At 39.5% G+C, this 14,296-nt stretch overlaps 2 protein-coding genes across 2 annotated transcripts; both read right to left on the bottom strand.

Annotated features, from left to right (window-relative positions):
- Nucleotides 1-638: 638 nt before the first annotated feature.
- snrnp48 (small nuclear ribonucleoprotein 48 (U11/U12)) lies at nt 639-10,603 on the bottom strand. The gene is made up of 9 exons (XM_088601309.1): nt 10,331-10,603; nt 10,022-10,135; nt 8,225-8,285; nt 7,946-8,026; nt 4,388-4,573; nt 4,040-4,161; nt 3,787-3,881; nt 2,996-3,127; nt 639-1,626 (listed from the first exon to the last, which is right to left on the bottom strand). Exons 1-9 carry the CDS (start codon nt 10,502-10,504, stop codon nt 1,575-1,577), a joined length of 1,017 nt encoding a protein of 338 aa, XP_088457435.1. The 5' UTR covers nt 10,505-10,603; the 3' UTR covers nt 639-1,574.
- A 1,018-nt stretch (nt 10,604-11,621) lies between these two features.
- Nucleotides 11,622-13,268, bottom strand: LOC148651246 (uncharacterized). Its single transcript, XM_088601310.1, has 3 exons — nt 13,011-13,268; nt 12,533-12,772; nt 11,622-11,849 (listed from the first exon to the last, which is right to left on the bottom strand). The coding sequence occupies exons 1-3, from the start codon at nt 13,212-13,214 to the stop codon at nt 11,784-11,786; spliced, it is 510 nt and encodes a 169-aa protein (XP_088457436.1). The 5' UTR covers nt 13,215-13,268; the 3' UTR covers nt 11,622-11,783.
- Nucleotides 13,269-14,296: the final 1,028 nt, after the last annotated feature.

A 14,296-nucleotide genomic window follows, 5' to 3' on the forward strand; every position in this document is an offset into this window, starting at 1 on the left:
AAAATAAATAAAATTAGACATGATAGCCGTAGCTAAGGGTTTCCAAAAGAAATCTGAAATTTCCAAAGCCAGCGGATCCACCCTCTGGACTTAAAGGTGGATTAATGGGATAGTACTCCACACACAGAAGTGGCGATTCCCAGGAAGAGACAACCATTCCTTCCACTTTTGTTTCCCAATTAATGTCAAGCCTATGGAAAGGAAGGACCGAGTTCATGATATTTAAAGTACTACAGGGGAGTTGGACTATTCCAGTCTTAATTTTGTACTGCAGCAACCACTTACAGATATTGCAGTGGGAGTTTAAGGATGAAAGAGCTGTAATTTCCATATATAAAGGACAGACATTTATATATTACATATGAAAGAGTCAAGAAATGATCTCGAAACTTTTAAAAGGTCAAGCAGCTACCCTACATAAAAAAATTAAGTTGTCTGCTTTACAATTTTATCATTTTCAGGAGAAACAGAATCTAAAAAAAAGCACATATTGAGACCAGACTCAATTATGAGTTCTGTGACATCTTAGTAGTCAGCTCTTAGTCACAGGACATGATGAAGCCCATCGATTACAAAGATCCAGTTGCTTTGAGAAAGTATTGCCGTGTTGCCTATTAAAAAGGAGGACCAAAACAGAATTTGTACTGACACCAACAGCTCTTTATTGCATTTTCGTAATCAAACAATAGCAGGATTTGCATCGTAATAAATATTATTAATGATTGTTAAATCTCTCTTTATATCAGCACCCCCTGCCATGAGCAGATTTTAAACACGGGAAGAGTGCACTATTTTCTCTGGATCTATGTGCACTGAAACAATGAAAGGATTACAATAAAAAAGAAGCATACCCAGGTTTTGCAAAGAGGAGTACTTTGTGCTGGAAATATTTGTAACGGAAAATAATGTGAAACAAAACTAGATCAAGAGAAAAGTGCTCCTCTTCCCTGAAACTTGACATGCCACAGAATACAGGAGATTTTGCATAAAACAGATTCCACACCCGCATGGCACCCTGACACTGCGAGATGCATTCCTGAGATTTGGAGCTGCTGTGTAAAGGACTAGTTATATGCAGAGCTGTTCCTGCTGTTTTTCTGCATACACGGTTTCTTACAGCAAGACCTAGGGTTAGCAACATAAAACTCAATGTCTATCTCACATTCACTTTAAAACAAATCAGCAGGCAAACAATTCTTTGAAAAATATTGATGTTATACCAATAATGCTGATTTATCCACAAGTGAAATTCCAACCACGTTTTACCGTGGATTTGCTAGTCTAATTGAGAAGAATTACGTATTAAAAACTACACCAATTTAAAAGATGATTACTATCAGACTCAAGGAGGACTTTAAGAGTCTATTTCTAATAAAGTGTCACATGGCTACTATTCCTGCAATTTTTCTTCGTCTGAAACGCAGCCTTCCAGAGACTGACTCACAACTCCTGAAATTTTTCCTGTCAGTCTCAACACGGTTCTTTAATAAAGTCATTTTGTGACAGTCCTTTCCCCAACACTGTATATCTCACTATACACAAATGCTAATACTTTCTCCACTTTAAAATTAGATCTATTTTCTTCGTCTGCGGTCATGGTGTCTTTCATCTGGGGAGCGAGATTCTCTGAAAAATAAGTTAAAAAAATTAAATAAAAATACCAACATTTTTAAAAGTACAAAGCAAAGGTATGCATTGTTTAATTGTACTACAGAGACCTGTTTAGTAAATGTCTTTCACTGCTTACAATTAAACTGTAATTGCACATTTACAATGCATGTTAATTGCTACACATGATACAGAATTAAGAGAGAAAATCGAGTAAATAATGATCACAGAGCTTGACTGATAACACCAAGCAAGACAATCTAGCAATCTAAAATTATTTTTATCATCGATTTCAAAATGCACAGAATTCAAATGTAGTAAAATTATGTAAAGCATTAATATCTTTTTTAGAATAGTGAGTGAAATCACTCATTACCAATCACAAAAACTGAACAGAACCTCAAGACTAGAGCAGAATTCCAGTTCTGAACAATATTAACAGCTTCAACCTCATGGATTCCAGATCCCTTCACCAGACAGAGAGCATCTTATAACTACATGCATTAATTTGCAATGTATGCAATAGCTAAATTCATAAACTACTTATCAAACACATACTACCAAGTGTCAGATAAGTGATGCAATGCATCTCTATCTGAAGCAGTAATGTTGTTGTTATCCAATAAATATAAAACCATTCAAGTGACCTGAATTGGACTAAACTTTGTCCCTAAGGACATTTTGCCGTGTACTTGCAGACCTCCTAAACATTTAACATAAACCACAATAATAAAATAAAAGTACACCATGATACAAAACCACATTTAACAACATTGCTCATTCTGTACTCTAAATGGTGGAGGTGTGTTAACTCCACGAAGAAAGCTGTTCACCTGAAGAAGGTAACAGTGTATATAAACTGTGTTCTTATGTTCTAGTCATCTACAGTTTAGATAGCTGTGACTTGCTGCATATTCAATACTCCTTGTCCTCAAAACTAAAAAGTATGGCCTTGCTGAGTACAACTACCTACAGCAGACTGTAAAAAGATGTACTTTGGTTTATGCAATTGCTAAATTCAGGATCAATATAGCTAGCATTTGGGTTTATTGAAATGGATCAAAATTAGAATTACAAATATGTTCTCGTAAATGGCCAACGACTAAATGAACTGAGGTTTAGAGAAGGTGGCTTGAGAAGTAATTGCAGGGTGCACATCCTCACAGAATAATCCACGGCTAAGAATGTACTTGTCTCCTATCTGAGTGAAGCACTTATTTGGATTATTGAAGTTGGAAGACTTTTTGTTGAATCATGTAAATTATTACCCATCAAAGCTGCAAGACTTGACTAATGGCCTCATCTCTAATGTCCATAAGCTTGCAGACAAGATTAAAACCCTTGACTTCACTTTCTATTATTCTGCACACTAGTGATGCTGACCCACCTTTTCCTCCGGGAGTCTCTGTCTCTTTCCCGGCTGAGGTTCCTCCGGCGCCGCGAGCTCTCTGCGTCTCTGGAGCTCCCAGGAGAGTGCCGGGACTCCACAGAGGCTGATCTGCCAGCATCAGATGTCCGCCTGGAAAAGATGAAGATAAACTGCAATGGGGACCTATGTCATATAAGGTTATATAAACGGAACCTCAGTTTCCATAAAGGAAATAAACTGGGGCCCGCGAGTTCAGTTCCTGGGGTGTTAACTCCATGGAGTTTGCATGTTCTTCCCATGTTTGAATGGGTTTCCTTCAGGTTGCTCCAGTTTCCTCCCACAATTCAAAGACATACTGGTTGGTTAACTGGCTTCTAGAAAGCTAACCCTGGTGCATGTGTGTTTATGTCTGTATGTGCCTGTGATGGACTGGCATACCATCCAGGATCTATCCTGCCTTGCGCTCACTGCTTGCTGGGCTAGGCTCCTGCTTCCCCATAACTTTGGATTGGATAAAGCAGTTAGGAAATTGATGGATGTTTTGTCTGCCACAGACCTTTTTCAGCCATTATCAATACAGATGTGAACTGACAGGAAATGTGGAGAGACGGTGTCTAGATTGTAAGAAACTGTGACTGGCAGTGAACTGCATCTTGCAGTTAAACTTTATAGAAGTTCTTTCTCGCTGTAAGCAATACCTGTCAACACAAACATGTTAGGGGTATAATAAATAAAAACACTTTTTAAAAAAAAAGAGCAGGCTTTTTATCTGCACCCCTTAGCTGTGCTTTAAATTAAGGTGTCTGTACCTGTGTGATGAAGGCTTTGAAGAGCACATCTCTTTGTCTTCTTGCCACAGTCTGGCCAGTTCTCCAGAGTGAACATCTATCACCTCTCGGATAACCTGTGAATAAGTTAATACTTACTGTTACTATGAACACATGATTACCTGCTCATATAGAACACAAACATTATGCCCAGCATTACTATGGCATAAGATTAAATGATCAGAGATAATCAACGTTAGCTATCCCATATCAAGGACAAGAAAGGAACTCTTACCTCTGTGTAAGACTTCTTTGTTATATGAACATTCTTGGCTCTGTAAGACTGGCGCCGCCTTTTATAATCTCTCATTTCTGCAAGAACTTCAAGGTGTGATTTGGGACCGTTCTGGCCATCATCTAAAGGGATTTAATGAAGCAATCTTTAGAGGACAAACAAAAGGTTGCTACCACAATGCATATAATAAACCACACTGTTATATGAAGATATGAGAAGGCTTGAGAGCAGCTAGCAAAGCTCCTCTTTAAATGGAAAATAACCTTATGTGAAAAGAAAGAAACCAACAAAGTTTTGTGGCCTGTCCAGACTTCTAAATATCACAATGGACTTTCCAAAAATACTTACCTTTCTTAAGCTTATTTACCAAATCCACATACAGGTCATCATTCTCAGCCACCTCTGCACGAGTCCTCTGTTGGGCTGTCTCTCGCAACACGTAGTCATAGATGGCCAGCCGGTCAGCCACAGTCAGGTCACAGAGAGCGTGCTTGTGATTCTGAGGAACATCGGCAGCCTCTGTAGAATACTCACCTGTAGCACACAGACAGGGTCTTTACTTGGGGCAGAGGGGGAGAAGAGGCACAGAGAAGTCTTGTGCATCTCCCCGATCCCCTTTGCAAACTACAGGTGATCTGTGATCTTATGATCTTGGATCACAAGTATAAAGTCAAACACAGTTACTATTCCTAAAAAAGAGGAATTCATGACTGATTTGACGTCTCCGGAATAACCTTGCTTTGTCATAGCAAGCTGAAGTTCAATTTTTAAATTGTTTTCTTTCAGACACACAGCTCAGTGACTGAATTCAGCTATAACATTAAGTGTGCAATTCCTGGGATTCACAGAAATCATGACTCTCTTGGCTAGTTTAACCAAAAGAAACCTTTTGCATTTCGAAACTTGTGTTCCTGAAATGTTACCAATATACTATTGGCCGTGTATTTGCTAACCGTGCTTTCAAAGTGCGTTCACGCCTCTGAACAATTTGGGAGCACAAACCTGTAAGCAATGACAAGCTGTTTTCAAGATGTTTCGGGAATGGTGCATTACCCTGAATGTGCAGGGAACAGAAAGGCCATCAACACCGCCAAAAAAAGCAAACTAAAGCTTGACGAAATGAGCCTGGAGGAAAAGGTCCCTTAAATGTGGAAGTATTATATACTTGGAAGCCTCTGTATGAAAACAATTAAAGAGTTCTACATGAACCCCGAAGCAGGACTTCTATGGAAAACATGGTGTATCTGAGACAGTTGCGTCACGTTAACTGTGCCTTTTTACCGAGATGATCCATCACATTTGCTGTTTCAGGTTTGACTGCCTCTTTGACAGCCCTTACGGAAAAGTAAGTTTTCTCCTGAACCAGAGAGACTGTTGTCATCTTCTTCCCCTACATCTCTGCATTAGAGTTTAACACCGTAGATATTCCTTTACCCACATACTATATACATTATAGCAGTGAATAGAATGTTAATCCACATATCCACAGTCAGTAGTGATGAGGTTAGTACAAACACTACTATGCATCTATGGATGTTTCATTAACATTCCACAGTACCTTATTTTATAGTAAATTAATAACAGACAGTCAATTAAACATTTTTAAATCTTAATCTAATGCATAAGCAGGTTCTCACAACTGTGTGGGGTTGCTAAGAGATCAATAAACCCACAAGCGATTTCACTGGTAAAACAGTATCGTCTAACAATACAATTTACAGTTAAGGTTAGACAATGACACAGAAGAGGTAGAGTTCCACATCGGAAGAAATACTGCTGCATTTTGGAAAACAGCAGCTCGCAGAACAATATTGTATCAACTGGATCTTTTAAAGCATAAAAAATTATCAAACCTTTCCCCAACTCACACAAAGCTGGCGGGTACATGTTTTTCAGATATAAATCCAATTAAATAAACCCAGCGTCCACTTCACTGAAAAATCTTCCTTTGTTTTTTTGTGGCAGGGGAGCATATGTAGAGTTCTTAACTGACTAGATTTCTATCAACAGTGAATGACAGAGCAAGGCCAGCACATTCTCACAAATGATGGATGTTACTGCTTTGGCCAATGAATTAATACTCGCATAAAAAACATGACTTAATATATGAATATTTTGTTTGTCTCATAAAAGCCTTTAATAATTATCTCAAATTCCTCAGTGATGCTGTCATGCTGTATGATCTGATCTGGGATATTCTGACCTCTGCTACTTCAGGCTCACAGTAACTCCTACTAGCAGTGTGCTGTGACTTTTACGGCTCTGCTGCAGAGTGGAGTTGCACCATGGCACTTTTAAAGCACAATGCTTCTTTTAGTCTGAGCTCTTCGCATCTCTCCTGCCTGCACTGGAAGCAGCACTGCCTTTCACCCACAATTTGTTTGAAAGGATATCATCTTTAAAGGATACTGTAAGTACACAGGCAAGCCTGCATGAGAGAAGAACAGTCTAGTTCTCAATTCCTCTTTATACTCACCCATGTTACTGAAAAAGACAAAAAAATAAAGTGATAACACTGAACAGCGGAACCATAAACCAATAAGAAAGGCTTTCCTGTTCTATGGCATTCATGAAAAAATATTTTACAAAATGCACACTTGGATCATTCTGCATTTCAAACAGTATCCATTCAAGCACCCCCATGTATCTCTGTTGCTGTTTCAGCAGGGAACTATTCCAGAAGCAGGCTTGCTCCTTCCAGACATCCTTTTTTAGGAGAAGCCTCAGAAATTGCCATACAAAATCCTATTTAAAATTGATTGCTTTGTTTAAGCTAATGTGTCTTTTGTCTGTGCAAAGGGGACAGTCCATCTGTATAAAGTGTCTAATGTCTTTTTTCCTCCTGTATTAAGTGATTAAACTTAAAACGATTAGATCTATGCTTTTATTTTTTTGAGACAAAGCAAGTAAGTGGTGTCTTTTTGTCTACTGATCATCTCTTTCACTGTGCAAAACAGTGATAAGCAAAAAATCCAATACTCTCATTTCTTGTTTAGATATCAAGATACTTATAGATACTTATTCAAAGATTACTTTTTAGTTCCTGCATGTGTAAAATGAAAAATTCTCCAGCACTTTAGATTAACGTCTGCCAAGGTCATTTCTGCACATCTGAAACATTTCGTCACGTGTCAGACATACTCACAAATTAGAAAAAAAGTGTTGTGTTTAAGCAGAAATTGCTTTTGGAAATTAAGATTTCTGTAAAAAAAACTGTTGAAAATGACCATCCCATTGGGCCGACAGCCAAACAGAAACAGAGATGAAAGGAGAATATAAGGACAGAGATAAATCAGGTGTTGACACAGGACACTTTGCATAATGAAACCTCACTCTTCCCTGTAAAGAGATTTTTGTTTACAAAAGGCAGACACTGTCGAGGACTCGGAAAATAGCTTAAATCAACAAAAGAATATCAAAAATAAACAAATTGAATTGACTTTACAAAAATACACTATGCAGAATGAATTGAATGAAACTAAAGACTTAACAAAAACAGAGAAAATAAACTATTTACTGTAACAGGTAGTCTTAATTTTTTTTCCCACAAACTGCAGTAGATTATCATCATACTGTATGTTGTCTCTCTAAGACAGTGGCTTCAAATCTACTTTTTTAAAACATAACCATTTATATTGTGCTAACTGAATCTGCTCTTGCATGAAAACAAAGTATGCTGTCCAGATGCTGACAACTCCTGTGCCCTTCTTACTACTCAAGAGTGACACCTACTGTATAAATTCGGCAAGAGCTTATCCCAGTATTTGATTATTAATATAAAAGTGCTGACACAATTATTTAAAATATTTGAAGCATAAATGTTAACACAGAAAATATAGCAGCACCTTTTCTTCTATCTGTGAACACAGCACAAGCAACATGCCCCAGACACACAGATGTTCTTACTCTGAGAGTGCAGGTCTTCCGTTCTGCCTAGAGGGGCGCTTGCCCGTGCTTGCTCAATTATCTGCTGCTGCAAATGGCGATCTGATGAAGAAGAAAAGATGTTACTCATTAACTAAAGCATTCTGTTCTACGCATCAGGATTGGCAAGAAAAAACAGGTCATTAAAAATTAAAAACTGCTCTTACATAAAGATTGCAAATATGAGTACAGTACACTATATATCAACAGTGCACTGGTATTCCTTTTGCACAACTAACTCTGAAAGGCTGCTGTACTCACCAATGACTACAGATGGCACATTTGCTTTCTCATAGCAAACTGAGGGATCGTACATTTCATCCTGAAAAAAAAAAAGTCAGAAACAAAACAAATCAATCGATAGTTCAGCTGTTTAACCACTGGCCTTTTGTCAGAAGACACCATCTAGAATTACCATCACAAACCTCAGCTACAGAGCTGTAAAAGAACAGATGTCTTACGCAAGAGGTCTCACAAGATCATCGGCTTGATCACAAACGGTGATAAGTCTGCGTACAGGGAGGAGGTAGAAACGCTGACAGCATGGTGCCAGGACAACAACCTCTCTCTGAACACCAGCAAAACTAAGGCGTTAATCGTGGCCTACAGGAAGCATCGAGGAACAGACCACGCACCCATTCACATCAGCGGGTCCGCAGTGGAGAGAGTCAACAGTTTCAAATCCGATCTAACCTGGACCCACCACACCAACCCCGTAGCCAAGACAGCACGGCAGCACCTATTCTTCATCCGCAGACTAAAGAAGTTCGACGTGCCATCTCGCATCCTTTTCAACTTTTACAGGTGCACCACTGAGAGCATCCTAACCGGCTGCATCACTACCTGGTATGGGAACTGCTCAGCCCGAGAGTGCAAGGTACTCCAGAGGGTGGTGAAACTGGCTCAAAACACTACCAGCTGCGTCCCACCGAACATCGAGGATATCTACTCTGTTAGGTGCCTCAAGAAGGCCAGGTCTATCCCCAGTCACCCTGACCACAGCTTGTTCTCTCTACTACCATACAGAAAACGATACAGAAGTATACAGACCAAGACCACCAGGTTTTGTGCTGTCAACATCGCTGTATGCTGTACTGTTCATGCACTGATAAATAAACCTTGATTGACTGATGTCATACAGCAGTCTTCAAACTCTTCCATGGCACTGATAAATTAGAACAAACTTGATAACACAAAAAGCATTAAGATTTTTTCAATGGTAGATGCATGAACAGATCATCTGTAGAAAATTATTATTCTTAGAGTATTTCTGAATGTTTGATCTTCCTCTATGAGATTTACTCATACCCAGCCAGCGTCTCGGACTTTGAAAAACTGAAGCAGGCACTTCCTGGATGCTTTAACTGGTTCTTAAAACTTATCACTCCCAATGAACATTAGAGTGCATTCCATGCAGAACCTCTCCAGCTTCCCCAAGTTGTGTCCTGCACTTGTGATCTGCTTCCCTCAGTTCATACCTCTAATATGCCATTACAGACAGCGATGACCAATCCAATACACTAATGTTTCTGTTCTCCAAACCATTTGCTCATTAACAATACTGCATCTGTAACAGAAGTATTCTTCTTCACAGAAGGCTATATTTTTCAGCTAAGATATCCTGGTGAACTTTGGAATCTGTCCATCAGTTATAACTAGGACAATAGGGCCAAAGTATGCTAACCCTACTTAGCAGAACAGATCTGTTGCTATTCTTCAAAGAACAGATGACACTTTTTAACACCAGCTTCTCATTTCAGAGTTAATGATACAGGTAGTGAGACTGACAAAAGCCCAGTTTCTGTTACATCCAACCATATCATGCAGTTCCATGTTCTGGACTATCCCCAGCTTTGTACTTCTGGGCATCAGAATTTTGTGTCATTTACCCCCTTCACACTTAAACTACATCGACTTTACTTTCACATGCACTTCATTCTGTTAAAAACAGAACCTCACATTGATTGTTCTCAGATCAATAAACTTTACCACGGGACTAGGACACTTAGACCAGACTCACAGAAAAATCCCGTATTTTTAAGACCACCTTTGTGTTACCTGTTCCTCCCGGGAGTAGCCCATCTTGCTGAGCCGGCAGCTCCCCAGGTGCTTCTCCAGGCTCCTCTCGGGAACTCGGTGATGGGGATCATACGGACACGTTGTCATCGGCTCCTGAAAAAACACAAGCACAACCGATACCCGTCTGCGAACAAAGATCAGAACCGCAATGGACGACATCACTTAACAGGCGGTAAATTCAACCGCTAATGGAAGGCTCGTGTAATATATTTCTGAGTTTATTTAAACATCTACACAGCTAATCACACACCAGTGTTGCACAATATCTGGAGACCTCAGCTCCTGTACCTGGATGCCAGCCGCGACGGTATCCTGGCTCCAGCCCAGGGCCGCAAACACGCCGCTCAGCTTGTCCCGGCAGCTGTCCACAAACTCGCTTAGCTCCTGCAGGTCCCGCAGCCGAGCCTGCAAATTCTCGGATAACTCGGGAGATGGAGACACATGCACGGGAGAGTCGCTCATCTTCCCACCTTTCGTTAGAAATACCAACACCTACTCACGCTACTCTAAAAAAACAACCTCCTAGACAGTCACCCGGAAACACAAACTAAAAGCGGAAAGAGCCACAGCTATCCCATGATTCCTGCGAACGACGTGCTAATTATCTCGCTGCCATCTTGCTGCGGTCTGTTTGCCAGGAAAATCTTACGTCCATGTACAAAAAGCTAGAGAACCATATCTCCAGACTCTTTCTAAATGGATGAACATGATAACTGGGTGTACCTTATCTTTATTCATTCATTTAATCTTTTTGTAAATGCAAGTATCCTTGTTCATGTTATATGCACTCTAGTGTATATATTGTATACATTTTGTGTTGCAATAAAAAATAGAAAACTAGAGAAAATGACAAACAACAATCTAATTACATTGCTTTTGCACCTTACAAATTATGAAAACTTTTCAGATGTTGTCAGGTTGCTATTAATTCTACTGACTTAGTTGTGTTTGGATTGCTTTAATTGTAGCTAAGATACAGGGTTAGGCATATTTTAAATTAGCCTATGCCAATTAAATATATAACAATGTCTATCCTGGGTGCCCCAGGTCTCTGATTTTCTTGTCACTTGTATTTTTCCTTTTTGTTTATTTGTTAACTGAATTTATTATTTCTTTTTCATATATTTAATGTATTATTGAATATTTTGTAAGTCACTTTGGATGAAGGCAGCTGCTAAGCATATAACAAACACTGCTGGATGTCAAGTTAATGTTAGTGTTACTTCTTGTGTGAAACTCTTTTGAAGGATTTCCTTTTGTTCTTCCTATAAATGTCAACTCCCTGGGCTCTTGTGAGGCACACGTCAGTGAGAGAGACGGGGTGTTGAGCAAGGAATTGAGGACTTGTATGGTGCTAGTTCATTAAGAATCCACATACAGTAGCTAAATATTCTGTACATAAAAAGTAATAATCCTTAAACTTATATAGCACTTATCTAGATACTCCATTCAAAGTGTTTTAAAGGAAATGGGGACTCCCCTCCATCACCACCAATGTGTAGCACCCACCTGAATGATGTGACTCTGTTCAACCACTCTGTTCTTGTAAGTTATATTATTCAAAAGAGAACATAACAGATATAGTTAAACAAGTAAAAAATCTTTAATAGATAATGACATGAAACAGGTGAAGTTTGAAATTGCACCTATCTTGATACCCAGGGTCAATCTAGAATGTTCCCTTCCCCCTGCTGCTCATCTTCTTGGTGTGCTGTGTGAGCTGGGTGTGAGGGGTGGGGCTCTAGTATCCAGTAGCTCTCTGTCTCTCCCTCTCTTCTTTCTGCTGACAGCCTGGGCAGGGTCGATTCTGCAGCACAAAGTGACAAATATTAGACAGTACTCTTCTCTTTCATGGCCAAATCTAATTTGAAGTCAAGTCATTGAACTAGTAGAATGGGGTTATAGACAGTATCAGTCTGGGCTAAGTAGGGTCCTACTCAAAACATAACTTCTGTAAAGCCAATATAATTTAGCAGATATGAAGCCCTGAAGACAACATGAAAAGGATGGGTCATGTGTTCATCCTGTCCTGTTCTGTATCCTGTGTGTGTTTCCATGAGTATGAGGATCATTCAGTTCTACAGACAGCCTGGGCAGGGTCGATTCTGGGCTACACAGTCCTGAGAAAGAAACAGCATCTCAACTCAACACATGCCGTCTCTGTTCAATGTCCCTGAGTACACACGACTTCTATGACTTAATCTGGGGCAAAACTGATTGAAACGAGTAGAATGGGGCTATAATCAGGCAGTACAATTCTGAACTCAGTAGGGGTCTATTCTAAATTTGACTTCAGCAAAGCCAGTATATTATAGCCTGTATGGAGACAATAGAACAAAAAGGACTGGTTTTGTGTTTTTCATTTTTTGCCTGCTCATGTTCCCCTTGTGCAGTTCTGTACCATGTGCCTTAGAGTGGACGACTGTCCACTGATTGAACTATTTGTGTACCTAAAACTGAGGTGCAGTTATACCAGACTGACTCAATGACCTGTTTCAGTGGGAGACGCCTCTTGATCCAGACCAGGACACAGCACAGGAGGTGAAGAAGCCCACTGTGCTCCACACACAGACGGCAGCCTGCCCTCACTGTCTCTGTGGACAAGGGGTCCAGGGTCCTGATCATCTGGGCCCAGCTCTCAGAGCTCTTCACTGCACTGGTGGCAGCTTTGGGGTCAAAGGCCAGTTTTGGTCCATTGGGTTCCTCTCCCTTCCTGTTGTTGACCTGAATCTGCAAGAAAGATAGTAAATTTGAGTAGATAAAATCAGAAAATTCTAAGAATATTAGGAAAACAGAATAAGGTATAATGTAATTTGTCCTAGAAATTAAGTCTATCTATCAAGATAGTATTTTAACTGCTTTGCGTGCTATTTTGTATTTTGTCTTTACTCTGCCTTTGAATCAGAAAGAGATGTTGGTCAGCCAGTACAATATAATATTTGTCCTGACAGAGCCTGCTATTTCCTACCAGTGTGTCTTCCACTGTGAGCTGCCCAGTCTCCTGTCTGTCCTTCTCCAGCCCCCACAGCTCCTCCTCCTGATTGATCAGCAGTTCAGCCTCAGTGGGCACCAAGCTGAGCTCTGCAGAGATTGGGACCCTCTTTTCATTAGCAAACTGCCCTCCCCACACTAGGAGCCCAAAAGCTGCCAGTAGACTCTTCACAGCCTGCATCCTTTTACTATGGTAGCCAGACACTAAATGCCCAGTTTACCTCTGGGTTTCTGCTTTTAAAAGATTGGAACCTTCATGTCAAGGGTTCTGATGACATCACAAGAGGGACAAGTTGTGATGCCACATGATGATGATGGAACTGTCATGGAGACCCCAGATGTTGGCAACAACACTGATTTGTTTTGTTTTGTTTTACTTTATTTATAATCCAAATGATGTAAGAAATATTGTTAAAAAAGGAGAAAATAATTAATATCAGTATGGGTGATATCTTTCTGTCATTTAAAGGAATTCAATTAGGCAACAAGATCTCCAATTTCTCATGCAGGGGTGAAATTACAGAAGCAGCTGTTAGCTCATTTGACACAGTATGGTCATTCTACACGAAAACATTACAAATATAGCATTCATACATATACACTATCCTGTCAGAATAACACAAGCACCTTTGTCATGTACTGTTTACTGTATGTGTAAATATATTATAGGGATGAATGATGAACCTCTGGCAGTTTCACAAAGCTTTGCTATGGAGACAGAACCATAATATAACTAATGCAGCCTTTTTTATATATAACGTTAAGCTTAGTAACCAAAGACTGCAAGTGTTTGACATGCTAAGAGCAAATTAATATTATATCTAGCATTTAGAATGACTATATGATCTTAAACCTTCACAATAACCCTGACAATTACCTGTTTTGAGATATAAGTATCTATAAGTAAAAACTCTTTGGGTTGTTGAAGCAAATGTGATATGATTTGCTCTTTAAAATTTTCACCTGGATCTGAAAGAGGAGAAATGATTAGCCAGCACTGACAAGGAAAGTACAGGAGGGCTTCCTGTTTTTAATCTTGGTGTACTCTCTAAATACTACTCAGGGTTTGTACAATCCAGTCTTCCTAATTTCACCCTTTATTAATTCAGTTGGTTCTTAATTCAATTTGATTTTTTCCACCTGATCTGTTGTGCACTGGGGTAATATCTTCACACAAAATTAAAACCATTGTAATATTACCGTGGCAGACTGGTGACCACAAAAGCTTCAAATACGTGATTATTTATAAATGAGCACTAGGTG

The sequence above is a fragment of the Lepisosteus platostomus genome, chromosome 12 (genome assembly GCF_059453375.1).
Source record: "Lepisosteus platostomus isolate fLepPlt1 chromosome 12, fLepPlt1.hap1, whole genome shotgun sequence".
Lineage (NCBI taxonomy): Eukaryota > Metazoa > Chordata > Actinopteri > Semionotiformes > Lepisosteidae > Lepisosteus > Lepisosteus platostomus.